Here is a 26,290-nt window from a genome sequence, read left to right as displayed (position 1 = left end):
TGGAGGTAATGGGCCTGGAAGTTAGATGAGAGGTCATATTTGAAAGTCATTAATTCATTCATTCAACGAACACTTATTGACTGTTTGCTGTGTGCCATGCACTGTGCCAGGTTCTACAGATGCAGTTGAATGTGATATAGTTTTTCCTCCAGAAGAGCTCATACAGTGATAGGTGATTAGGAAACAGTGGGACTACTCTGAAAGAGTGAGCACAAAGGGTATTTGAGGATCATTTAATTCATTACTAATGAGGAGAAGTTAATTAAGCTCTAGCTGATAGTTTCTGTGCTCGAGAAAATTAAAATATAAGCTCCATGAAATCAGGTTAATTTTTTAAAAAAACATTTGTATTTAAACACCTAATATGACCCCAATCAGTAGAGTGGTTACTCAGCAGATGTTTTTTTCATTGTAAGATCATCTAGTGGTGTTTGTACAAAACAGGTAGAACCCCATATTAAACTAATGTGTATATAAATCATCAATATGATAACTTTGCTTTTCTGTTCTTTCTGGTTCTGTGAACCTCTAGGAAGACCAGCTGCTCATTAGTCACTTTCATGCACCAACGAAGAAGACAGTGTCTTCTCTCTTCTCTCATCTGTTTTCAGTTTCTCATTTTCAGCAATCCTGAAGTCATCTGCCAGTGACTCTGATCCATCCCCTATCCCCCCCATAGCTTGTCATGTCCCTGATTATCTGTGTATTTCTGATAACCTTGCTCTTGTCTTTTCTTGCCTTAACCTTAAATTAAGTGGTGGAGGTTTGAGCTCCTCACTTGTTCCAGCTCCTCTAATGCTTGGGCTCTGCTTCTTGTGAAATGGCAGAGTAGGATCTGTTTCCTCAGTTGGGCCTCAGTGCAGTCGTTAGACTGATGATGTTAGTAGTCAACAGAGAAACAGTCCATCTTTCTTAAAGGACTTGGGTTCGTCTTCCTTTTTTTTTTTTTTTTTTTATCTTACATTCCCTCTTTCTATCTCTGCCTCCACTTTTCTTGTTGTTTTGTTTTTGTTCTGTCCTGTCCTCTCTTGCCCAGCCATTATATAAAATAAAATGAAGTGCAGCAAATAAAACAGTTTCTTGTGTTTACTGACAGGCAGCAGGTAGAGAGTGAGCTCTGGAGACAGACTGCTGGGTTTGAATCTTGGTTTTTCGTTTATTAGCTATGCAAGCTTGTTTCTCTGTTTCATTTGCTGTGTCTGTGTCTAAGTTTTCTTTTTGGTGAGAGTGGGATGATAACACCCCTCTGGGGTAAGATGGTTATAAAACTCAAGTGACGTCATATCTATAGTGTGTTTACAAGGGTGCTTGACACACAGGCTTTGGAAAACTATTAATTACTATTGCTGTTATTAATAGAGTTGTTCATAGAGACAAAAGAAAAAAATTACTCATAATATCATCCAGAGAGAATTAATATTAACTCTTTTATTTTTTCCTATGCATTTTTTAAAAGGTTATCATATTTGCAATATGGCCCCAGGTCCAGCCCCTCACGGGGCCTGCTAGAAGGGAAGGTTGGCCATGCCACCCGGCGCCGGGATGTAGCCCATCTGGTTGTCCAAAGACATACTGTGCTGCCTCAGGTGGTGGGAAATCATGAGGTTCTGCTGGGGCAGGAGGCCCAGGAGGGAGCCCTGTGGGGAGCGCATGTCGCGGGGCTGGCTGTAGATCTTACCCCCCATGGCCTGCTGCTTCATCAGCATGAAATTCTCTTGGTTATGAGGCTTTGTGAGGGTAGGGAGGGCATGACCCCCTAGTGCAGGCTGTGGGGCACCATGCCCTGCTGAGGGGGCACACCTGTCCTGCCCAGCAAGGACATCTGTCTGGCCCAGCAAGGATATCTGTCTGGGATGGCATGTAGACATGTTGAGCTCCCACTGCTATGCATGTTTTTAACACTGTAATGAGATCATGCTGTGCTGTTTTGGTTGCCTATATTCTTCACTTAGAACAGTGTATGTGTCCATTTTTTTATGTTATTAATCATTCAGTATCATTTTTAATATCTTCATCTTGTCTGTAAAGTACTATAGTTTATTTATCCAGTCCTCAACGGTTAGATATGTATTATACCATGTTTTCAACCTTTTCGTTCTATGTGTAAACAATTTAATTAGCAGTATCTCTACAGATAAATAATTGAATGTTTGTTTAAGATAACTTTTGGAAGTGAAATTGCTAGGCAAATGCAACAACTGACACTCCTGCCTTCAAAAGAGAACACCTAATTTAGATAGTTTAAAAAAAGTACAAATCCGCATGATCTTCAAGTTTCTTTTGCAATTCAGTAGTTCTCAAAAACAAACCCCAAACCATATCAAAGAACAGCTCTCCAACCTTTTATAAAAAAAGCACTTTGTAGATGACTTCTTATATGTTTTGCCTTTAAAAGTTCAAATGTTCCTCTCTGTGATTACCAAAAGGGAGTTTTAAGACTTCTGTCTAGTAGCCTAAATGTGAGAAGGGAGATGCTAAGAATATTGAAGTGTTAAAGCAGTGTGAGTTTGAGAGGTTAAATTACTTAACCTCTTTGGACTTTAGTTTTTCTTCCTGGTCATATCCAGAGGTCCTTATAGAGCTCTTGTTTTTCCTGCCTTCTTCAGATGTCTAAGATATCAGGACTGCTATCTAACATTGTATTTACTTGATCTTTTCTTTCTTTCTTTTTTCTAAAGAGTTCTTGAAAGTAATAGACTTTAATGTTATTATAAGCAGGCACTTAATTTGAATAGTGTGTGAATTTGGATTGATATTCCTCAAGTTAATTTTGAATTAATAAAATTTTATCACTGCTACGTCACTGGTTAGTTGGCACTCCGACAGGAGAAAATAGCTAATGTCATGCTTATTGCTATAGCTCTTTGGCAACTCTTTACTATTCATTTATGATAAGATCTGATCTTTATGAGTTATGCTTTATTACTCTGTAGTCCATGCAAAGAAAGTTAGTTTATATTTAAAATGATTATTTAAATCAAGTTTAAAAAGAACCAAATCAAAGACGTTTTTATAAAATCATACTACTGTCTACTGAGATGTTTGTTCTCTCTTTCTGTCTTTCCCCGCTACCCTCACCCCCAATTAGAATCCTGAGATGTGGTACAAGCGTCACAGTATTGCTATTGGAGAGGTGCCGGCTTGCCGTCTTGTCCACCGCAGACAGCTGACTGAGGCCAACGTGGAAGAGATCTGGAAGTCGATGACATTATCATAGTACGTGCATGTGCTGTTAAAGAGAACTTTAATATTGTTTTTTTTTTCTGTTTTGCTTCTCTGCTACTCTCTGCATACTTAATTTTCTGAAACTGTATAAAAATCTCAACTTTTGAGTGCATTATTTGCACCTATCCTGCTTAGCAAGCAGACCTTAACTGATTCAGGGAATTTTCTATTATTATTTATATACTAGTTAAAAATAGAACTTTAAGTTCTTTTTTTTTCTTTTGCCCACACGACCAAAAATATCTATTGGTTAAATATTTTTATTTTTAAAAATTTAACTGTAGTTGATTTAGAATATTGTGTTAGTTTCAGGTGTACAACTTCAGATTCTTTTCCATTATCAGTTCAGTTCAGTTCAGTCACTCAGTCGTGTCCGACTCTTTGTGACCCCATGAACTGCAGCACGCCAGGCCTCCCTGTCCATCACCAACTGCCAGAGTCTGCCCAAACCCATGTCCATTGAGTCGGTGAAGCCACCCAACCATCTCATCCTCTGTCGTCCACTTCTCCTCCTGTCCTCAGTCTTTCCCAGCATTAGGGTCTTTTCCAGTGAGTCAGCTCTTGGCATCAGGTGGCCAAAGTATTGCAGTTTCAGCTTCAACATCAGTCCTTCCAATGAACACCCAGGACTGATCTCCTTTAGGATGGACTGGTTGGATCTCCTTGTAGTCCAAGGGACTCTCAAGAGTCTTCTCCAACACCACAGTTCAAAAGCACCAATTCTGCGGAGCTCAGCTTTCTTTATAGTCCAACTCTCACATCCATGTATGACTACTGGAAAAACCATAGCCTTGACTAGATGGACCTTTGTTGACAAAGTGATGTCTCTGCTTTTTAATATGCTGTCTAGGTTGGTCATAACTTTCCTTTCAAGGACTAAGCGTCTTTTAATTTCAAGGCTGCAGTCACCATCTGCAGTGATTTTGGAGCCCAAAAAAATAAAGTCAGCCACTATTTCCTCTGTCTCCCCATCTATTTCCCATGAAGTGATGGGACCGGATGCCATGATCTTAGTTTTCTGAATGTTGAGCTTTAAGCCAACTTTTTCACTCTCTTTCACTTTCATCAAGAGGCTCTTTAGTTCTTCTTCACTTTCTGCCATAAGGATGGTGTCATCTGCATATCTGAGGTTTTGATATTTCTCCCGGCAATCTTGATTCCAGCTTGCTTCCTCCAGCCCAGTGTTTCTCATTATGTACTCTGCATACAAGTTAAATAAACAGAGTGACAATATACTGCCTTGATGTACTCCTGTTTGGAACCAGTCTGTTGTTCCATGTCCAGTTCTAACTGTTGCTTCCTGACCTGCATACAGGTTTTTCAAGAGGCAGGTCAGGTGGTCTGTATTCCCATCTCCTTCAGAATTTTCCACAGTTTATTGTGATCCACACAGTCAAAGGCTTTGGCATGGTCAATAAAGCAGAAATAGATGTTTTTCTGGAACTCTCTTGCTTTTTCGGTGATCCAGAGGATGTTGGCAATTTGATCTCTGGTTCCTCTGCCTTTCCTAAAACCAGCTTGAACATCTGGGAGTTCATGGTTCACATATTGCTGAAGCCTGGCTTGGAGAATTTTGAGGATTACTTTACTTGCGTGTGAAAGTGAAAGTGAAGTCACTCAGTCATGTCCGACTCTTTGTGACCCAGTGGACTGTAGCCCACCAGGCTTCTCCATCCATGGGATTCTCTGGGCAAGAATACTGGAGTGGGTTGCCATTTCTTTACCCAGGAATCAAACCCAGGTCTCCCGCGTTATAGGCAGATGCTTTAACCTCTGAACCACCAGAGATTTGTGCAATTGTGCGGTAGTTTGAGCATTCTTTGGCATTGCCTTTCTTTGGGATTGAAATGAAAACTGACCTTTTCCAGTCCTGTGCCCAGGACTGGAGTTTTCCAAATGTGCTGACATATTGAATGCAGCACTTTCACAGCATCATCTTTTAGGATTTGAAATAGCGCAACTGGAATTCCATCACCTCCACTAGCTTTGTTTGTAGTGATGTTTCCTAAGGCCCACTTGACTTCACATTCCAGGATGTCTGGCTCTAGATGCGTGTGAGTGACCACACCATCGTGATTGTCTAGGTTGTGACGGTCTTTTTTGTACTGTTCTGTGTATTCTTGCCACCTCTTCTTAATATCTTCTGCTTCTGTTAGGTGCATGCCACTTCTGTTTTTTATTGAGCCCATCTTTGCATGAAATGTTCCCTTGGTATCTCTAACTTTCTGGAAGTTACCTTTATCCTTTGGTAACCATAAGTTTGTTTCTATGTCTGTGAGTCTATTTCTGTTTTGTAAATAAGTTGATTTGTATTATTCTTTTAGATTCCACATGTAAGTGATATGTAATTTTTCTCTGTCTCACTTCTGTTAGTGTAATGGTCTATAGGTCTATCCATGTTGCTGCAAATGTCTGTATTTTATTCTTCTTTATGGCTGAGTAATATTCCCTTCCGTATATGTACCACGTACTTATCCATTCATGTGTCGATGGACACTTAGGTTACTTCCATGTCTTGGCTATTGTAAATATTGCTGCAGTGAACCTTGGGGTGCGTATATCTTTTTGAACTCGAGTTTTGATCTATTCTGGATATAAGCCCAGGAGTGGGATTGCTGGATCATATGGTAACTATTTTCAGTTTTTTAAGGAACTTACATCCTGTTTTCCATGGTGACTGCGCCAATTTACATTCCCATTTACAGTAGAGGAAGGTTCCCTTTTCTCCACACCCTCCATAGCATTTATTATTTGTAGACTTTTTGATGACGGTCATTCTGACTAGTGTGATGTGGTAACTTGTTATGATTTGCATTTCTCTAATAATTAGTTTTGTAAAGTTTTTAAACTTTTTAGTTACACTGAAATCTTAAGCTTAATGAAATATATAATGGAAAATTTGGTCTTCTAGGTATATGGTATATAGTAGGTAATTAAACGATTATACAGTAGAAGTGAGAAATAGATTTAAGGGACTAGATCTGATAGATAGAGTGCCTGATGAACTATGGAATGAGGTTTGTGACATTGTACAGGAGACAGGGATCAAGACCATCCCCATGGAAAAGAAATGCAAAAAAGCAAAATGACTGTCTGGGGAGGCCTTACAAATAGCTGTGAAAAGAAGAGAGGTGAAAAATAAAGGAGAAAAGGAGAGATATAAGCATCTGAATGCAGAGTTCCAAAGAATAGCAAGAAGAGATAAGAAAGCCTTCCTCAGTGATCAGTGCAAAGAAATAGATGAAAACAACAGAATGGGAAAGACTAGAGATCTCTTCAAGAAAATTAGAGATTCCAAGGGAACATTTCGTGCAAAGATGGGCTGGATAAAGGACAGAAATGGTATGGACCTAACAGAAGCAGAAGATATTAAGAAGAGGTGGCAAGAATACACAGAAGAACTGTACAAAAAAGATCTTCACAACCCAGATAATCATGATGGTGTGATCACTCATCTAGAGCCAGACATCCTGGAATGTGAAGTCAAGTGGGCCTTAGGAAGCATCACTATGAACAAAGCTAGTGGAGGTGATGGAATTCTAGTTGAGCTATTTCAAATCCTAAAAGATGATGCTGTGAAAGTGCTGCACTCAATATGCCAGCACATTTGGAAAACTCAGCAGTGACCACAGGACTGGAAAAGGTCAGTTTTCATTTCAATCCCAAAGAAAGGCAATGCCAAAGAATGCTCAAACTACCGCACAATTGCACTCATCTCACATGCTAGTAAAGTAATGCTCAAAATTCTCCAAGCCAGGCTTCAGCAATATGTGAACCGTGAACTTCCTGATGTTCAAGCTGGGTTTAGAAAAGGCAGAGGAACCAGAGATCAAATTGCCAACATCCGCTGGATCATGGAAAAAGCAAGAGAGTTCCAGAAAAACATCTATTTCTGCTTTCTTGACCATGCCAAAGCCTTTGACTGTGTGGATCACAATAAACTGTGGAAAACTCTGAAGGAGATGGGCATACCAGACCACCTGACCTGCCTCTTGAGAAATCTGTATGCAGGTCAGGAAGCAAGAGTTAGAACTGGACATGGAACAACAGACTGGTTCCAAATAGGAAAAGGAGTATGTCAAGGCTATATATTGTCACCCTGCTTATTTAACTTCTATGCAGAGTACATCATGAGAAATACTGGGCTGGAGGAAGCACAAGCTGGAATCAAGATTGCCGGGAGAAATATAAATAACCTCAGATATGCAGATGACACCATCCTTATGGCAGAAAGTGAAGAAGAACTAAAATGCCTCTTGATGAAAATGAAGGAGGAGAGTGGAAAAGTTGGCTTAAAGTTCAACTTTCAGAAAATGAAGATCATGGCATCTGGTCCCATCACTTCATGGGAAATAGATGGGGAAACAGTGAAAACAGTGTCACACTTTATTTTTGGGGGCTCCAAAATCACTGCAGATGGTGACTGCAGCCATGAAATTAAAAGACGCTTACTCCTTGGAAGGAAAGTTATGACCAACCTAGATAGCATATTCAAAAGCAGAGACATTACTTTGCCAACAAAGGTCCATCTAGTCAAGGCTATGGTTTTTCCAATGGTCATTTATGGATGTGAGAGTTGGACTATAAAGAAAGCTGAGCTCTGCAGAATTGATGCTTTTGAACTGTGGTGTTGGAGAAGACTCTTGAGAGTTCCTTGGACTGCAAGGAGATCTAACCAGTCCATTCTGAAGGAGATCAGTCCTGGGATTTCTTTGGAAGGAATGATGCTAAAGCTGAAACTCCAGTACTTTGGCCACCTCATGTGAAGAATTGACTCGTTGGAAAAGACTCTGATGCTAGGAGGGATTGGGGGCAGGAGGAGAAGGGGACGACCGAGGATGAGATGGTTGGATGGTATCACTGACTCAATGGACGTGAGTTTGAGTGAACTCCGGGAGTTGGTGATGGACGGGGAGGCCTGGCGTGCTGCGATTCATGGGGTCGCAAAGAGTCGGACACGACTGAGCGACTGAACTGAAATGAGCTAACTAAAGTTAACAATGTGATGGCAGGTTTTTTAAAAGAAATTTTATAAAGATATACTCGTAGCAGTTTCTTATCATTGGTTAAGCTAGTTTTTGTTATTATAATATTTATGTTAAAAAATAATTTTCTTGACATTCAGTGTGTTAGGCTTTTAGTGAAGTACTACATTAATGACAAAAGGGTCTCTCTTAAGTTTGTTTTATATACTCAATGTCTGGTCTTTTTGCCCCATAAAAATCAGGTGAAATACATGAAAACAGCACATTTAAAGATCTTCTATAGTGCTGGGCCTTGGGCAGATGATTTTTAAAAAGTAGTTAATATAATCATTGTTTATGTTTTTAGTTTACAGAAAATCCTTGGCCTGGATTCCTTAGAAGAGGTTTTAGACATTAAACTTGTCAACTCCAAGTTCATCATCCATAATGTATACAGTGTGAGCAAGCAAGGAGTTGTTATCCTTGATGACAAGTCAAGTAAGTGCATAAAAGCCATTTTGTTCTCAGTTGACCTAGTACATCGGCTGTACAGGTCCATCTGCTTCTGTTTGACCTTTCCGTAAACCCTACATATAAGTTTACCTGCTCATTATGTATAACTTCAGTTTACTTCCAAAGACCTTTATACAAATTGTTTGTATTCAGGAAATGTCATAGGAAGATGAATACCCAGAATTGAAGATCTAAGCCATATCCATCTAGAAGCTAGTTCAGTGGTAGCCACGTTGTAGTATAAAGTGGTTCTTTATCATGCCCAGAAAATCCCTGAGAAGTGGGTAAGTTTAATGCCTAACAGATTCTTTGAGTCAACTTTTAGGTGGTCCTGGGGCCTGATTTTCAGAGCTCTCATTGACCTTTTCATTATGGTGTCTTTGTGTCAGATTTTCTGAGATAGTCTTGGTTTATATCATTTCCCCCCTCCCCCCCCTTTTTTTAACAAAGGTAGCTTTTTAGATGTTGAAGGTGCTTTAATTTTTTTATAACTTTTTACTCCAAGCCAGTTTACAAATTGGGAAAAATAAACATTTAGCAACTCCCTGTCCTGGTTTTTGATTAAGAAAAATAAAGTGCTTCTAACTGTAGTGAGCCAGAGTCCCCAAACTGATTTAAAAATTCCTTCCTCTGAGTAAGAGATGAATCCACATTGGATACTGTGAAAGTGCTGCGCTCAATATGCCAGCAAATTTGGAAAACTCAGCAGTGGCCACAGGACTGGAAAAGGTCCGTTTTCATTCCAATCCCAAAGAAAGGCAATGCCAAAGAATGCTCAAGTGAAGTCACTCAGTCGTGTCCTAGTCTTTGCGACCCCATGGACTGTAGCCTATCAGGCTTCTCCATCCATGGGATTCTCCAGGCAGGAATACTGGAGTGGATTGCTATTTCCTTCTCCAGGAGATCTTCCCAATCCAGGGATTGAACCCGGGTCTCCCAAAGAATGCTCAAATTACCGCACAGTTGCACTCATTTCGCATGCTAGTAAAGTAATGCTCAAAATTCTCCAAGCCAGGCTTCAGCAATACGTGAACCGTGAACTTCCTGTTGTTCAAGCTGGGTTTAGAAAAGGCAGAGGAACCAGAGATCAAATTGCCAACATCCACTGGATCATGGAAAAAGCAAGAGAGTTCCAGAAAAACATCTATTTCTGCTTTATTGACTATGCCAAAGCCTTTGAGTGTCTGGATGACAATAAATTGTGGAAAATTCTGAAAGAGATGGGAATACCAGACCACCTGACCTGCCTCTTGAGAAACCTATATGCAGGTCAGGAAGCAACAGTTAGAACTGGACATGGAACAACAGACTGGTTCCAAATAGGAAAAGGAGTACGTCAAGGCTGTATATTGTCACCCTGCTTATTTAACTTCTATGCAGAGTACATCATGAGAAACGCTGGGCTGGAGGAAACACAAGCTGGAATCAAGATTGCCGGGAGAAATATAAATAACCTCAGATATGCAGATGATACCACCCTTATGGCAGAAAGTGAAGAAGAACTAAAGAGCCTCTTGGTGAAAGTAAAAGAGGAGAGTGAAAAAGTTGGCTTAAAGCTCAACATTCAGAAAACGAAGATCATGGCATCTGGTCCCATCACTTCATGGGAAATACATGGGGAAACAGTGGAAACAGTGGCTGACTTTATTTCTTTGGGCTCCAAAATCACTGCAGATGGTGACTGCAGCCATGAAATTAAAAGATGCTTACTCCTTGGAAGGAAAGTTATGAGCAACCTAGACAGCATATTAAAAACTAGAGATGTTACTTTGTCAGCAAAGGTCCGTCTAGTCAAGGCTATGGTTTTTCCAGTGGTCATGTATGGATGTGAGAGTTGGACTGTGAAGAAAGCTGAGTGCCAAAGAATTGATGCTTTTGAACTGTGGTGTTGGAGAAGACTCTTGAGAGTCCCTTGGACTACAAGGAGATCCAACCAGTCTATCCTAAAGGAGATCAGTCTTGGGTGTTCATTGGAAGGACTGATGTTGAAGCTGAAACTGCAATATTTTGGCCACCTGATACGAAGAGCTGACTCATTGGAAAAGACCCTGGTGCTAGGAAAAATTGAAGGTGAGAGGAGAAGTGGACGACAGAGGATGAGATGGTTGGATGGCATCACCGACTCAATGGACATAGGTTTGGGTGGACTCCGGGAGTTGATGATGGACAGGGAGGCCTAGTGTGCTGCGGTTCATGGGGTCGCAAAGAGTCGGACACGACTGAGCAACTGAACTGAACTTACCTCAAACTCTTGATCCTAGGAATTAGCTGGAGCTAGAATGACCTTTGGTTGCGGGAAAATGGTATAATACTTTTAGGATTTTATAAGTTAATGTTAAATGAAGCGCTGGAGGCTCCTGGGCAGCAAGCAGAGCTGGCCTAGAAGGAGTATGAGCAGTGAGAAGGGAAGAGATTTTTCTAGGTCATGTTTCTTGACAGGAGCACAATGTGTCTTTGAAACCTGAAACAGTTCTCCTTTAAAGCCCATGTATCAGGAATGGAGAATGTTAGGAATCACAAATAAACAACTTTGCGACTTCTTAAATTGTCAGGTCAATATCAACGTATAAAATTAAGTTATGTAGAATGAGAGGGCTATTGCCTTTGAAATACATCTAAAATCCTTCTACATTCTCCTGAGTACAGCAGACATGAATACTTCCAGGTATAGCTGGATGATCAGTTTTATTTTTATTAAGTACATACTTGAGAAAGAAGAGAGGACTTCATAAGCCTCAGATTCATTAGCTCTAACACAAGTCAACCAGTGTCTTTGCAGTTTCACCGACAGTGGAGAAGGTGTCAAGTAGAAGCATGAGTGCTGGTCCGTCACATGTCTGTGTCAGGGCCAGAGGAAGAGACCCTGTACCAAAAAGTTCAGCTGGGGTTTTTGTAGCAGTGCTAGCCATTATTATTTTGAGTGAGTGAGCGAAGTTGCTCGGTCATGTCCGACTCCTTGCGACCCCATGGACTGTAGGAGCCTACCATGCTCCTCTGTCCATGGGATTTTCCAGGGAAGAGTACTGGAGTGGGTTGCGATTGCCTTCTCCAGAGGATCTTCCCAACTCAGGGATCGAACCTGGGTCTTCCGCATTGTAGGCAGATGCTCCACTGTCTGAGCCACCAGGGAAGTCATTGTTGTTTTAAGACTGTCCTAATACTGATAGCCTGTACTGATATGTCAGTGGCACTTCATGTCTTAAGATATTTTGAAAATTGAAACTTGTCAAGTGATTGAACATTGGACATAACAGAATTCACCTTTTTGGTTTTTTAAAGATATTTTGTGAACTCATTTCATAAATGCATATGATGACTCATGCTTTTGCTTTTTCTGTGTTTTTCTTTTTTCTGTATAATTCTTAGGATAATTGATTGTTTCTTTGGAACAAACTATCAAATTTCTTCTTTTCCCTAAAGCTTTACAAGTACATCTTGTCTTTAGAGAAATTTACAGGTATGGTTTGTATAAGAATGAATCGTAACATTGCTGCTAAGGAAAAATTTTTTATCTCTTCAGTGTTCTGATACATAAGTAAGTGATTTGTGATTAGCCAATATGTTTCATATTACTTGAGACAAGTGTCATTCTTATGATACCAAGTCTGTATATAATACTTTGAGTTACATATAATTGAATAAAACATCTTTTTATTTTCCTTTTTCTGCAGAAGAACTTCCTCATTGGGTACTGTCAGCTATGAAGTGTTTGGCAAATTGTGAGTACTAATTATCTGCCATTTTTATGAAATTGACAGAAATTAGTGCCCTGGATTACAAAATAGTTTTGCTCAATGGCATGAACATTGATTTGACACCTGTGAGACTGGCAGTTAAGTGGGGATTCCTGTGCTTTCAGTGATAAATTTGTGACTTAGTGGAAGGGCTGAGTTATAGAGCATTTTAAAAGGGATTTTTGTACTTCTGTTTTCTTGTGGGTAAAATCACACTGCAAATAGCATCCACACTGCTTCTTTTGAATGCTTCATCACAGAAAAGAATAATTAGTAATATTGAAAACAATATTGTAATAGATAAATGCCTGTCAGCAGTTTATTCCTAAAGCATGTATTCCTAAGTATGCCTTATAGTTACATCATTAGTTTACTCAGCAGATTCTGTTTCCCACTGGCTTTTTATAGGGCAATGGTTTAATTTGGAGAGAAATGTTTTAGAAGACAAATCTAGTTAGTGTGCAGCAGAGTTTGAAAGGAGAAGAACCTATATAAAGAGAAACAAGAAAGACTGTTTAAGTAATTTGGCTATCAGATGAAGGGCCTGGACAAGACGATCCCTCTGAAGTTTTTCGTAGGCATTTGAAGTCTTCTTCATAGGATATCATGGGCACTGTGAAGAAATGAGTTATTAGAGTATTTCACTAACACTACTGTTTCTTTGGAATTTTTAGAAGTCTTAACTCAAAGAAGGGATTCTAATGGTTAATGGCTTAAACCAAACAAGTGATTGTAATAATTCTAGTTATCTAGCTGACTGGTAATGGTGGTATTTGGTCTATAGAGTCTTTAGAGTCTTAAAGATCACCTCAGAGAGGTAGTTTCTTTCCTCCCTTTTGAGTAAGAAGACTAGCATGTATAGAGATTGCTGTATAAATTATTAAATTAGTAGGCTCTGAATTATTAATTTCACTGATTAGTTTTGTTTGATTATAGAATGAAACTAAAATAACTGTTAACTCACTGTGGGTGATCTTAGTGATGATATAAAAATGATGATATAGTATCATCCTGAAAATGAATAGCAATGTTAGTTTGTGTGAAGACCAAAGTTCTCTGAGTTTAAGATTTTCATTGGGTTTTGGTTCATGTTTTAGAACAGCTGAGATGTAGCGTCCTGTGGTTTTAGTTTGGAGGAATGCTTTTTAATCTTGCTTAATCATTTTAAAGAAATTAGTCTAAATTACATGTTTGGCCAGAGTTGGCAAAGACAAAATAGAAGCTATGAGTGGGTTAAATGACCCGTGTATGACTTTTTGGAAAACCAAGGATCAGAGGAAGCTAGTATAACAAATCTAAGCTATAATATGTTGTGAAGTATATATTAAGGTGTAGTTATGATGTTGAATTCTCATTGGTGATCAAAATGTAGTGAAGAGTGTAATTTCTGCTCAAGAGAGATGTATATATAATCCGTGAAACTTCTGCAGAAAGGTCAGGCTAACTGAGATTACTAGTGGAGAGAAAAGATATGAGGATTGACTTATGTTCTCCACGTGTGTGAGGTTAGGTGGAAATTCTTGGGAATGGGGACTTATCTTACATGTATCAAGTGCAGTACTTTAGAAATGGTTGGCACATCCATAAAGATGCTTGCTTGTGTGTCAAAGAAACAAAGGTGGCCAAAGAGTGAGGTCAGCCTTTTGAATAATTTTATAAAATTATTGATTTTTCCAAATTCTCATTCCCCATCTCCTGAATTTACTGAGTCTGTCAGAGTCATAGTCTCTTGCTTATCCTTATCCTTACTGAATCTGGGTTTCCATTATTGTTGGCAATAGGGAACAGAAAAGATATGAGACTTTCGGAGGCCTCGTGCCTCTAACTCTGTAGGTTTACTGCTTATCTCTTCCTTGGGGGTGATCTGTTGCAGACCTAGGTGCTTTCATGGTTGGCCATAGGTGAGGGACTGATGTTAAATAAATAATACAAAACTAGGTTAGCTGTTTTTCTTCCTTGTGCACGTAGATTTCAAGAATTCAATGAAAGATGTAAACAGTTCTTTTCCAAAGTCTTTCAGGAATAACATTTATAAAAACTGGATTTAAAAATATTTTCTGAAATTCAACATGATAGAAAAACAAAAGATCTTTGAACTTAGCCTTCTCTCATGGGCTTGCCATGCACTGGCATTTGAAAGAAAACTTTTTCTTGGCTTATTTTTGCGTATTTTTGTCAAGAATGATAAAGTGTTCTGTAAAAGATACAACTGCTTAGAATGAACTGCATACTTTAATCCTTAGAGGGAATAAATAGTTCAAGGTGACATGTATTGCTTGCTAAGACATGTCACGCAATTTCAACTGACTAAGCTTGGGATATTTCAGAAGAGGAAGCAAGTGAAAATGGCTGTGTTTGCCACTAGGTTAATGAGGTACCACACATTTAATAATTTTCATTATTTTAATCCAGGTTATTTATAAGCAGCATATAGAACATTAAAAGGTAAGAGACTTTTTAAGGAGACTGACAAAAAGCAGTTTTCATAATGTTTCAATGGCTTGGAGATATGAAGGCCCAGAATCCTTAACTGTCCTTTTTTGTTTGACCCTTTCTCATTAGTTACAGTGATTCTGTAGGAAGAATTTCCTTTCAGTTTTTACTGGCTGCTTCTGCTGTCCTGAGGGTAGAAATCTGTTAGGGTACAGTTGTTTAGTCTTGTGTTCTGCTGGCCCAGAACTGACCAGAGCAGTCAACATCACTTTCTTCATGCGGTGATGGAAATAGACAATGTTGGCCAACCACAGTGGCAGTGGACCACTTGCCATTTCCCTCAGGCATGGGCAGATCCAGTTAGTTGCTCTCTCTGCTTGGAGATGTAAATTCTTCCATCTGTATATGGATTGCTGTGGGTCTTTGCTGCCAGCCCGGTAGAGAGCTTCGGGCTTCTCTGATGGCTCAGATGGTAAAAATCCGCCTGCAGTGCAGGAGACCTGGGTTCGATCCCTGGGTGAAGAAGATCCCTTGGAGAAAGGAATGGCAACCCACTCCAGTATTCTTTCCTGGAGAATTCCATGGACATAGGAGCCTGGCAGACTATGGTCCATGGGGTCACGAAGAGTCAGACATGACTGAGCGACTAACACTTTCACTTTCACCATAGAGAGCTAAGCATTTCTTGTTCCTCTTTGGTCCCTGATACAAGGGGATCTTTGCTTCACTTATCCCAAGCTTCTTGGTTTCTTGGTTGTTCCAAGTTTCTCAGAACTTATTTCTTAGAACCATATTTCTTTGCAATACGGTTCTGCTTGATAAATTATCTTTTATTTTTAAACTTCTTTTTAACAGAAAACATCAGTTTGATTCTGCTTTGGTATTATTTTCTATTATAATTTTGTTTAATAAAAATTCATTAAATGCCACTATTCACTCAAAAGCATTGGGTAAATAAAACCTAGACTTTTAGATCAAAAAATTGAATAGGAACTTAGAGGCCACTTTATCTAGTCTTCCATGGTCTCTGTTTGAGCAGCTTTAACATTAAAAAAAAATTTTTTTTAATACACATTATCTTTTGATGGTGATCAAATGGAGAATTTTATAATCAGAATGAATTTAAGACACAATGTAAAATCTCCTTTTCAGAATATCTTCAGGAAAAAGAGTATACATTCTTATGAGTCAAATTGTTTAGAGGCAGAATTATTTATTTCACTCAACTCTGATTCTAGAACTTTATAATACAGCAGTGCTAAAATAATTACAAGCTTTAAAAATTGCTTTATAGATTATGTTACATAGGTGAGGTAGTTACTGTATTAGACTAGGCAAATATTATATAGTTGAAAGAAAATTATCACTGTCTGCATTTAATAAAAATATCTTTCAGAAGGTCACAAAAGAGTCGGGTTTTTTTTTGAAAATGGAAGTGAGCCAGTGTTTTCCTCATTGTTTTAGAATAGATTTTAATTTAGACATAAAGCATATTTATATAAGTAAAATGTATAATATCAATTTTACCCTTGAAAACTTTTCTGATTTTGCATATCTGTATGTACCACATATATGCACAGAGACTAATATCAATACTTGCAGGTGATTGCCTTACTAGTGTTTTTCTTTCTCTTTTTTAACAGGGCCTAATTGTTCAGATTTGCAGCAGCCTATGTATTTAGGATTTGAAAAAGATGTCTTTAAAACTGTAGCTGATTACTACGGTCACTTGAAAGAGCCTCTACTTACGTTTCACCTTTTTGATGCCTTTGTCAGTGTATTAGGTAAGTTGGAATACAGGGAACGTATATCTTCATTATTGATATGCACACATTTCATTTTTCTTTGTCTTGAGACTTCCACTAGCCCAATTTCCGTAGTATTTTTGAAATAAAAACAAATGAGCTGCTTGCCTAGTTGGAGTCTTGCTCTATGCAGGAAGGACAGGGAGGCCTGGCGTGCTGCAGTTCGTGGGGTTGCAAAGAGTTACACACGACTGGGCGACTGAACTGAACTGAACTGATTAATAAACCTAAACATGGACCAGTAGTTTTTATTTCTTAGGAAAGAGTAATATGTTCATATCATTTTTATACCAAAAAAAATGTATACTGATAGAGAATAATGTAAATTTGACATTTACTGTTCATGACTACTCTGGATATGACTTCATGAATAGTCAACTGTGAGAGATAATCGTTTAGAGATCTTCTTTTTATAGAAGTAACAGAGTTTTGTAGGATTATTTGTTATTTGTGACATGTAAAATAAATATAGTAACTATTATTGTCTAAAACTTATTGTGATTTCTTACATATATTTATATTTCAGAATGTTGTACACTGTCAAAGAAACATGTTAAAAGAGGGAAAAATCAATATTATTGGTGTAGATCTTTCTGATATTCCTTTCTCCTTGGAAATCAGTTTTTTCTGTTCCTGTTGTGATTGTTGAATAAGTATTATTGTTTTCTTGTAAACAAATGTTTGCTTTAATGACCAAATCACTCTGTGGGTAAATTTTTATGTAAATTTGTAGAAATTAATGTCCTTTTGGTTTTGAGTGTTGTGGAGTTTAACAGTCTTCACCTTCCCATTCTTCCTTCTCTTTCTCATTCTTGCTTCCCCTTCTCTTCCCTTTCTCCTGTCCTGTTTTCTTCTTAGAAAGTATGTATGCTGCCATAGTATCCCAACAAAGTATCAGCAATATGTGAATAATATACCTAGTCTCTTAGCACAGTGCTTTACATTTTAAGATTTCATAGGATTTCTGATAATAAACAACATGGAACAATTTTAAATCATGTATCTAAGAGGGAGTTTGTTTCAGAGAGATCAGTAGTAAGAACTGGAAGTCCCAATATTAAGAACAGATGAAGGGTTTAGGCCTGTTACTGTGTTTTGAGACCACTGGGTCTTCTTGATATTTTGTTTTCCACCAAGGAATATTGGAGGCTTGTGTACTTGTGAATATCATGCCTAATGATGAGTACTGCTGCTGCTGCTGCTGCTAAGTTGCTTCAGTCGTGTCCGACTCTGTGCGACCCCATAGACTGCAGTCCACCAGGCTCCGCTGTCCCTGGGATTCTCCAGGCAAGAACACTGGAGTGGGTTGCCATTTCCTTCTCCAATGCATGAAAGTGAAAAGTGAAAGTGAAGTTGGTCAGTCGTGTCCGACTCTTAGCGACCCCATGGGCTGCAGCCTACCAGGCTCCTCCGTCCATGGGATTCTCCAGGCAAGAGTACTAGAGTGGGGTGCCATCACCTTCTCTGAATGATGAGTACTAGCTGTTCTTAGTGCCTTTATGCCACTGGTAAAATAATTCCAAAGACAAGATTAAAAACCAATTCTTAGATTTTCTTGTCATTTTCCATTTTCATAATGTTTTATGGTAAAGTGATCTGATTTTGAAACAAAAGAACTTGGAATTTTTAAAAAAATTGTATTTAAAAATTTTATTTTATGTTAGAGTATATTTGATTAACAATGTTGTTAGTTTCAGATGTACAGCAAAGTAGTTCAGTTATGCATAAACATAACTGTATCCATTGTTTTTTTACCCATTTAGGCAATTCCAGAGTATTGAGCAGAGTTTCCTGTGCTGTACAGTAGGTCCCTGTTGGTTATCTATTTAAATACAGGAGTATGTACATGGTAGTTCCAGATTCACAGTCTACCCCTCCCTCCTGCCCATCCTCTGGTAACCATAGTTTGTTCTCTAAGTCTGTGAGTCTGTTTCTGTTTTGTAAATAAGTTCATTTGTATCATTTTTTTTTTAAGATTTCACATATAAGCGATAGCATGTTATCTCCCTTTCTCTGTCTTACTGCACTCAGTATGGTAATCTCTAGGTCCATCCAGGTTGCTGCAAATGACGTTTCATTCCTTTTAATGACTGAGTAGGTCCATTTATATATGTACCACACTTCTTTTCCCATTCATCTATCGATGGACATTTAGGTTGCTTTCATGTCTTGGCTCTTGTAAACGTGCCACAGTGAACATTGGGGTGCATGTATCCTTTCAAACCATGTTTTTCTCTGGATATATGGCCAGATAGCTGGATCCTACTCTAGCTCTGTTTTTAAGGTAGCTCTATTTTTATTTCTGAAGGAACCTCCATATTTGTCTCCATAGTGGCTGTATCAATTTACATTCCCACCCAACAGTGTAGGAGGGTTCCGTTTTCTCCAGGCCCTCTCCAATATTTATTGTTTGTAGACTTTTTTTTTATAATGGCCATTCTGACTGGTGTGAGGTGATATCTCATTGTAGTTTTGATTTGCATTTCTTTACTAATTATTGATGTTGATTATCTTTTCATATGCCTCTTGGCCATCTGTATTCTTGGAGAAATGTGGAGACTTCTGCCCATTTTTTGGATTTTTTTTTTTTTTTTAAATATTTAGCCACATGAACTGTTTGTAAATTTTGGAGATTAATCCCTTTGGTCACATTATTTGCAAATATTTTCTCCCATCTGTAGGTTGTCTTTTTGTTTGCTTTATGGTTTCCTTCACTGTGCTTGTTTGCTAAGTCGCAACTCTTTGCGACCCTGTGGACCATAGCCTGCCAGGCTCTTCTGTCTATGAGATTCTCCAGGCAAGAATACCGGAGTGGGTTGCCATGCCCTCCTCCAGGGGATCTTCCCAACCCAGCAATTGAACCTGCATCTCTTACGTCTCCTGCATAGGGAGGCGACTTCTTTACCACTAGTGCCACCTGGGAAGCCCCCATTCTTTTTTTTAATTTTTAATTGAAGGATAATTGCTTTACAGAATTTTGTTTTCTATCAAATGTCAACATGAATCAGCCATAGGTGTACATACGTCCCCTCCCTCGCCCCCGTTCGTTAGGTTTACAAAAGCTTTTGAGTTTAATCAGGTCCCATTTGTTTGTTTTTATTGCCATTACTCTAGGAGATGGCTTGAAAAAGATATTGTTGCAATTTATGTCACAGTGTTCTGCCTATATTTTCCTCTAAGAGTTTTATAGGGTCCTTACTTATATTTAGGCCTTTAATTCATTTTGAGTTTATTTTTGTGCATGGTGTCAAACAGTGTTCTAATTTCGTTTTTTTACATGTGGCTGTCCAATTTTCTCAGCACCATTTATTGAAGGGACTGTCATTTCCCCACTGCATGGCTTTTCCTTTTTTGTTGTAGATTAATTGACCATAGGTGTGTAGTTTATTTCTGGGCTTTCTTTCCTGTTCTATTGATTTATTTTCTGTTTTTGTGCCAGTTCTGTACTGTTTTGATGACAGCAGCTTTGTAGTATAAGCAGAATTTAGGGAACCTGATTCCTGCAGCTCCGTTCTTTTTTCTCAAAATTGCTTTGGCTATTTGTGCTTCCATACAGATTTAAAGTTTTTTGTTCTAGTTTTGTGAAAAATGCCATTTTATAGAAATTGCACTGAATCTGTATATTGCCTTGGGTAGTATAGTCATTTTGACAGTATTGATTCTTCTAATCCAAGGTATATCTTTCTATTTTTTGTTATCTTTAATTTCTTTATGAGCACCTTACCATTTTTAGAGTACAGGTCTTTTGCCTCCTTAGATAGGTTTATTCCTAGGTATTTTCTTCTTTTCGTTGCAGTGGTAACTGGGATTGTCTCTCTTTTTGATCTTTCATTGTTAGCATATGGAAATGCAACAGATTTCTGTGTATTAATTTTGTATCCTGCAACTTTACTGAGTTCATTGATGAGCACTAGTAGTTTTCTAGTAGCATCTTTAGGATTTTCTGTGTATAGTATCATGTCATCTGCAAACACTGACAGCTTTATTTCTTTCCTAATTTGGATTTCTTTTATTTCTTCTCTGATTGCTGTTGCTAGGACTTCTAAAACAGTGTTGAAAAAAGTGGCAAGAGTGGACATCTTTGCCTTATACCTGATCTTAGCGGAAATGCTTTCAGCTTTTCACTGTTGAGTATGATGTTTGCTGTAGGTTTGTCATATATGGCTTTTATTATGTTGAGGTATGTTCCCTGTATGGGAACGAACAGTCCATAGGGGTCGCAAAAAGTCGGACTTGACTGGGTGACTGAACAACAACAATGTTCCCTCTGTGCCCACTTTCTCGAGAGGTTTTTTTTTCTAATCATAAATGGATGTTGAATTTTGTCCAAAGCTTTTTCTGCATCTACTGAGATGATATGGTTTTTATTCTTCAGTTTGTTGATATGGTATACAACACTGATTTGTGAGTATGGAAAAATCCTTGTATCACTGGGATAAATCCCACTTGATTATGGTATTTGATCCTTTTCGTGCATTGTTTCTTTCGGTCTGCTAGGATGTTGTTGAGGATTTTTGCATCTGTATTCAGCAGTGATATTGGCCTGTAATTTTCTTTTTTTGTGATATCTTTGTCTAGTTTTGGTATCAGGGTGCTGGTGGCCTCATAGAATGATTTTGGGGGTGTTCCTTCCTGAGCACTGTTTTAGAATAGTTTCAGAAGGATAGATCTTAACTCTTCTTTAAATGTCTGATAAAATTGTCTGTTGGGAGTTTTCAAATCAGTTTCAGTACTTGTGATTGGTCAGTTCATATTTTCTAACTGGTTTGATCTTCAGAAATTCTATCTTTCTAAAAATTTGTCCATTTCTCTAGATTTTCCATTTTATTGGCATATAGTTGCTTGTAGTAGTCTCTTATGATCCTTTGTATTTCTGTGGTGTTCATTATAACTTCTTTTTCATTTCTAGTTTTATTGATTTGAGCCTTTTCTTTTTCTTGATAAATCTGGCTAAAGGTTTATTTTTTGTTGTTGTTGTTGTTTATCTTTTCAAAGAACCAGCTTTTAGTTTCATTGATCTTTTCTGTTGTCTGTACTTCTCTTATTTTTGTTCTAATATTTATGATTTCTTTCCTTCTACTAACTTTGGGTGTTTGGTCTTCTTTCTCTGCTTGCTTGTGGTTTAAGGTTAGATTGTTTATTTGAGATTTTTCTTGTTTCCTGAGGTAAGATTGTATTGCTACACTCTTAGATCTTAGAGGAGCTTCCCAGGTGGTGCTAGTGGTAAAGAACCTGCCTGCCAATGCAGGAGATGTAAGAGATGCGGATTTGATCCCTGGATTGAGAAGATCCCCTAATGGAAGAAAAGGCAACACACTCCAGTATTCTTGCCTGGAAGATCCTATGGACAGAGGATTGGCAGGCTGCAGTCCATAGGGTTGCACAGATTAGAAGTGTTTTTGCCATGTTTCATGGATCTTGGATTGTTATGTTTTGTTTTCATTTGTCTGTAGGTAATTTTTCAATTTCCTCTTTGATTTCTTCAGTGACTCATTGGTTTTTTAGTAGCGTATTGTTTAGCCTCCCATTTGTTTGTGTATGTGTGGGTTTTTTTTTTTTTTTTTACAGTTTTTAAATTTGTAGTGGATCTCTGATTTCATAGCATTGTGGTCAGAAAAGATACTTGATATAATTTCACTTTTCTTAAATTTACTGAGGCTTGCTTTATGGCCAGCATGTGGTCAACCCTGGAGAATGTTCTGTGTGCGCATGAGAAGAATGCGTGTTCTGCTGCTTTTGAATGGAATGCTCTATAAATAGCAATTAAATCATCTTGTCTAATGTGTCACTCAAGGCCTATATTTCCTTATTGATTTTCTATCTGGATTATCTGTCCATTGATCCAAGAATGGTGTTAAAGTCCTCCACTACTATTGTGTTACTGTCATTTCTCCTTTTGTGGCTGTTATATTTGCTTCATATATTGAGATGCTCCTATTGGAACTGGGTACATATATATATATTTACAGTTGTTATATCATCTTCTTGGATTTATCCCTTGATCATTATGTAGTGTCTCTATTAATTGATTTTGTCTGGTATGAGTATTGCTACTCCAACTTTCATTTGATTTTCATTTTCATAGAAAACCTTTTTCCATACCCTCATTTTCAGTCTGTGTATGCTCCTACATCTGAAGTGGGTCTCTTATAAACATCTTATATACATGTCTTGTTTTTATATCCATTCAGCCAATCTGTGTCTTTTAGTTGGAGCATTTAATCCATTTATGTTTAAGGTAACCATGGGTATGTATGGTCTTATTGCCATTTTGTTAATGTTTTGGCTTTTTTTTTTGGTAATTGGATGTTTTTGTAGGTGTTTTTTCTTCTCTTTCTCTTTTGTCCTCTTGTGATTTCTTGACTAACTTTAGTGTTGTGTTTTGGTTGTGTGTCTATTGTAAATTTTCAGTTTGCAGTTACTAGGAGGTTTTGATATAGCAATCTGTATATACACAAGATTGTTTTAAGTTGCTGGTCTTTTAATTCCAAAGGTGTTTCCAATATTCTGCATTAGTCTCTCTTCTCACGGTTGCTGATTTTAATATCATATTTGTGTGTAGATGATTTCCAACCTTTATGTTTTCCTTTACTGGTGAGCTTTTTCATTGGTAATTTTCTTGTTTCTAGTTGTGGTCTTTTCTGCCTAGGGAAGTTCCTGTAGCAAATATCGCAAAGCTGGTTTGGTGGTGCTGAATTCTCTTAGCTTTTGCTTATCTGTAAAACTTTTTATTTCTCCATGGAATCTGAATGAGAGGCTTGCTGGGTAGAGTATTCTTGGTTGTAGGATCTTCCCTTTCATCACTTTACATATATTGTTCCAGTTCTTTCTGGCCTGCAGAGTTTCTCCTGAGATATCAGCTGATAACCTTGGGAATTCCCATGTATATTGTTTGTTGTTTTTCCATTTTTGTTTTAAATATTTTTTGTTTGTACTTAGTTTTGTCAGTTTGACAACCATGTCTCAGTGTGGTCCTTCTTGGGTTTACTTGCCTGGTACTCTGTGTGTTCTGTGGACTTGGGTGACTGTTTCCTTTCCCATGTTGGGACATTTTCAGCTATTATCTCTTCAGATATTTCCTCAGGTCCTTTCTCTCTCTCTTCTGCTTCTGGGACCCCTATAATATGAATGTTGGTACATTTAATTGCTGTCCCAGAGGTCTCTTAGACTGCCCTCATTTCTTTTCAGTCTTTTTTTTTTCTTTTATTCTATTCCATGGCAGTGATTTCTACCATTCTGTCTTTCAGTTCACTTATTTGTTCCTTTCCCTCAGTTATTCTGCTATTGATTCCTTCTTGTGTATTTTCATTTCAGTTATTGTATTGTTCATCTTTGTTTATTCTCTGTCTCTTTGTTAAAAATTTCTTCTATCTTTTCAATCAGTGCATCCAGTCTTTTTCTGAGCTCTTCTGTCATCTTTACTGTCAGTACCCTGAGTTCTTTTTTTAGGTAGATTGCCTAGCTCCATTCATTTAGTTGTTCTTGTGGGTTTTTATCTTGTTCCTTCATCTAGGACATATTTTCTGCTGTCTTATTTTGTCTAACTTTCTGTGGTTATGGTTTCTATTCCACAAGCTGCAGAGTTGTGGTTCTTCTTGCCTCTGCTATCTGTTGCCTAGTGGATGAGGCTGTCTGAGAGGCTTGTTCAGGCTTCCTGGTGGGAGGCGGTGGTTTTGCCTACTGGTGGGTGAGTCTTGTCCCTCTTGAGGGCAGAGCCATGTCAGAGGGTGTGTTTATCTGGAAGTTGTGTGTTCAGGAAGACTAAATAGCCTATCTGCTGATGAGTGTGGCTGAATTTCCACCTTGGTGGTTTGGCCTGAGGTGTGCCAGCATTGGAGCCTGGGTGCAGATGAGTGGGATGAAGTCTTGGTGAGAAAATGGTGGCCTCCAGGAGGGCTTAAATCAATGGGTACTCCCTAGGACTGCCACCACCACTGTCCTTGCCCGTACAGTGAGCTTCAGCCGCCCCCTGCCTCCACAGGAGACCTTCAGTTCTCGCAGGTAAGTCTGGCCCAGGCTCTTATGATGTCACCGCTTTTTTCCCCCTGGGTCCTGATGAGCATGAGACCCTGTGTGCACCCTCAAAGAGTAGAGTTTCTGTCTCCCCAGTCCTGTGAATTCCGATGATCAAACCCCACTGGCCTTCAAAGCCAGATTCTTAGAAACTCTTCTTCCCCAGACTGGGAAGCTTTACAGGGACCTGACAGGTCTCACCCCTGTGGGGGAGCTCCTGTGGTGTGGTATTTTTCAGTTTGTGGGTCGCTTGCCCAGGATGTATGGGATTTGATTTTATCGTGTCTCTGCTACCATCGTGTTGTGGCTGCTTCTTTGTCTTTCGATGTAGGGTATTTTTTTGGGTAGGTTCCAGCATTTATTGTTGATGTTTGTTCAGCAGTTGTGATTTTGGTGTTTCCATAAGAAGAGATGAGCTCATGTTCTTCCACTCTGCCATTTTGTCTCCTCTCCCCATATGGAAAATTTGAACTTGTAAGTGATATTGAACCATTATTCTCTGTAACCTAATAACACAGCTAACATCCTTTCAAATTTATTTTTATTTTGAGTTCTGTCTCTTCTGGAGATGACTGTGATGGTTGAGGACATCAAATCTGGTTGAGCAGAGACACGTGGGTCACCACTGGATATGCTCTGTGTATAGTCTAAATGACAGGAGGCTTGCACTGTAGCCTGGACTTGTGATATAACTGCTTTGGTTCTTGACACCCCTGAAATCGGCAGGGTCAGTTGGAAGCTTGGTGGAAGCTGACTGAAAAACTTATCATTTGAGCAACTGGCTTCTAGAAAATCAAATGGAAGGTGTTTTAAAATGTATGAAATCCAATTTGAATCAGTTATATTTGTGATGTCACTTGTCTATCCCTAACCCCAGTTGCTCATTTTGATCTCATCTAGGAATTGAAGCTGGTTGTCTCTTAAATTGATGGCAGAGTCAGCCACCATCTAAAATATTACCTATAGAGTTTGAGGTGGAGAAGGATGGTTAGAATGGAGAATTTATTATACTTAGGTGTCAGCAATAATAGACTAATGTATATAAATGGTAATATATTAACTGTCCCTGATTAGTCATTCTCAAGTGAATATATTTCAGACACCGTGCACTGAAAACTGTGTTTTTTAGATCTTTATATAGTGAAAATGTACGATGTAGTTATGGAAGACCATAATTTGTTTATATGGATAACAGGTTATCTAATATAGCAATCCTGTTAGAATCTGGGAAAGCCTGTCATATCTAACTACACTGCAAACTAGCAGTGTAGGTTGAATCCCAGAAGGATTGACTCATTCCTTAAACTTTTTTCTTACTTTGATTGAAATAGGATACCCTTAGACAAAATAAAGTAAGTAATCAGTCTGCTTTGTGTAGAAGCTAATTCATTAGCAGTTTCAATGGAAAGGGATTTCTTTTGAGGGTCATTCCTTTGCTTCTTGCATGAAATAATACTAGCTTGTTGCCAGAAATGTGACCCTGAGAACAGTCATTGATAGGTGGAATAGGATATTGAAGAGCTCTTAAAGAAAAAAAGGAAAAAAAAAAAACCATTTTTTGAGGTTAAGACTTTCTGCTATAATTAAGAAAATGATTTACTTT

The 26,290-nt window shown here is 38.4% G+C and overlaps 1 protein-coding gene across 1 annotated transcript in view; it reads left to right on the top strand.

Moving 5' to 3' along the window:
• The window catches only part of DEPDC1B (DEP domain containing 1B), a 100,207-nt gene that overhangs the window by 42,361 nt on the left and 31,556 nt on the right, over nucleotides 1–26,290 (top strand). The window contains exons 4-7 of the mRNA XM_040262569.1: nucleotides 3,089–3,216; nucleotides 8,557–8,687; nucleotides 12,374–12,421; nucleotides 16,513–16,653. Coding sequence (XP_040118503.1) covers nucleotides 3,089–3,216; nucleotides 8,557–8,687; nucleotides 12,374–12,421; nucleotides 16,513–16,653 — 448 coding nt within the window. The remainder of the gene's footprint in view (nucleotides 1–3,088; nucleotides 3,217–8,556; nucleotides 8,688–12,373; nucleotides 12,422–16,512; nucleotides 16,654–26,290) is intronic.

This window comes from Oryx dammah, unplaced genomic scaffold (genome assembly GCF_014754425.2).
Source record: "Oryx dammah isolate SB20612 unplaced genomic scaffold, SCBI_Odam_1.1 HiC_scaffold_20, whole genome shotgun sequence".
Lineage (NCBI taxonomy): Eukaryota > Metazoa > Chordata > Mammalia > Artiodactyla > Bovidae > Oryx > Oryx dammah.
The sequence above is the reverse complement of the archived record's forward strand: the minus strand, read 5'-3'. Positions and strand labels throughout refer to the sequence as shown.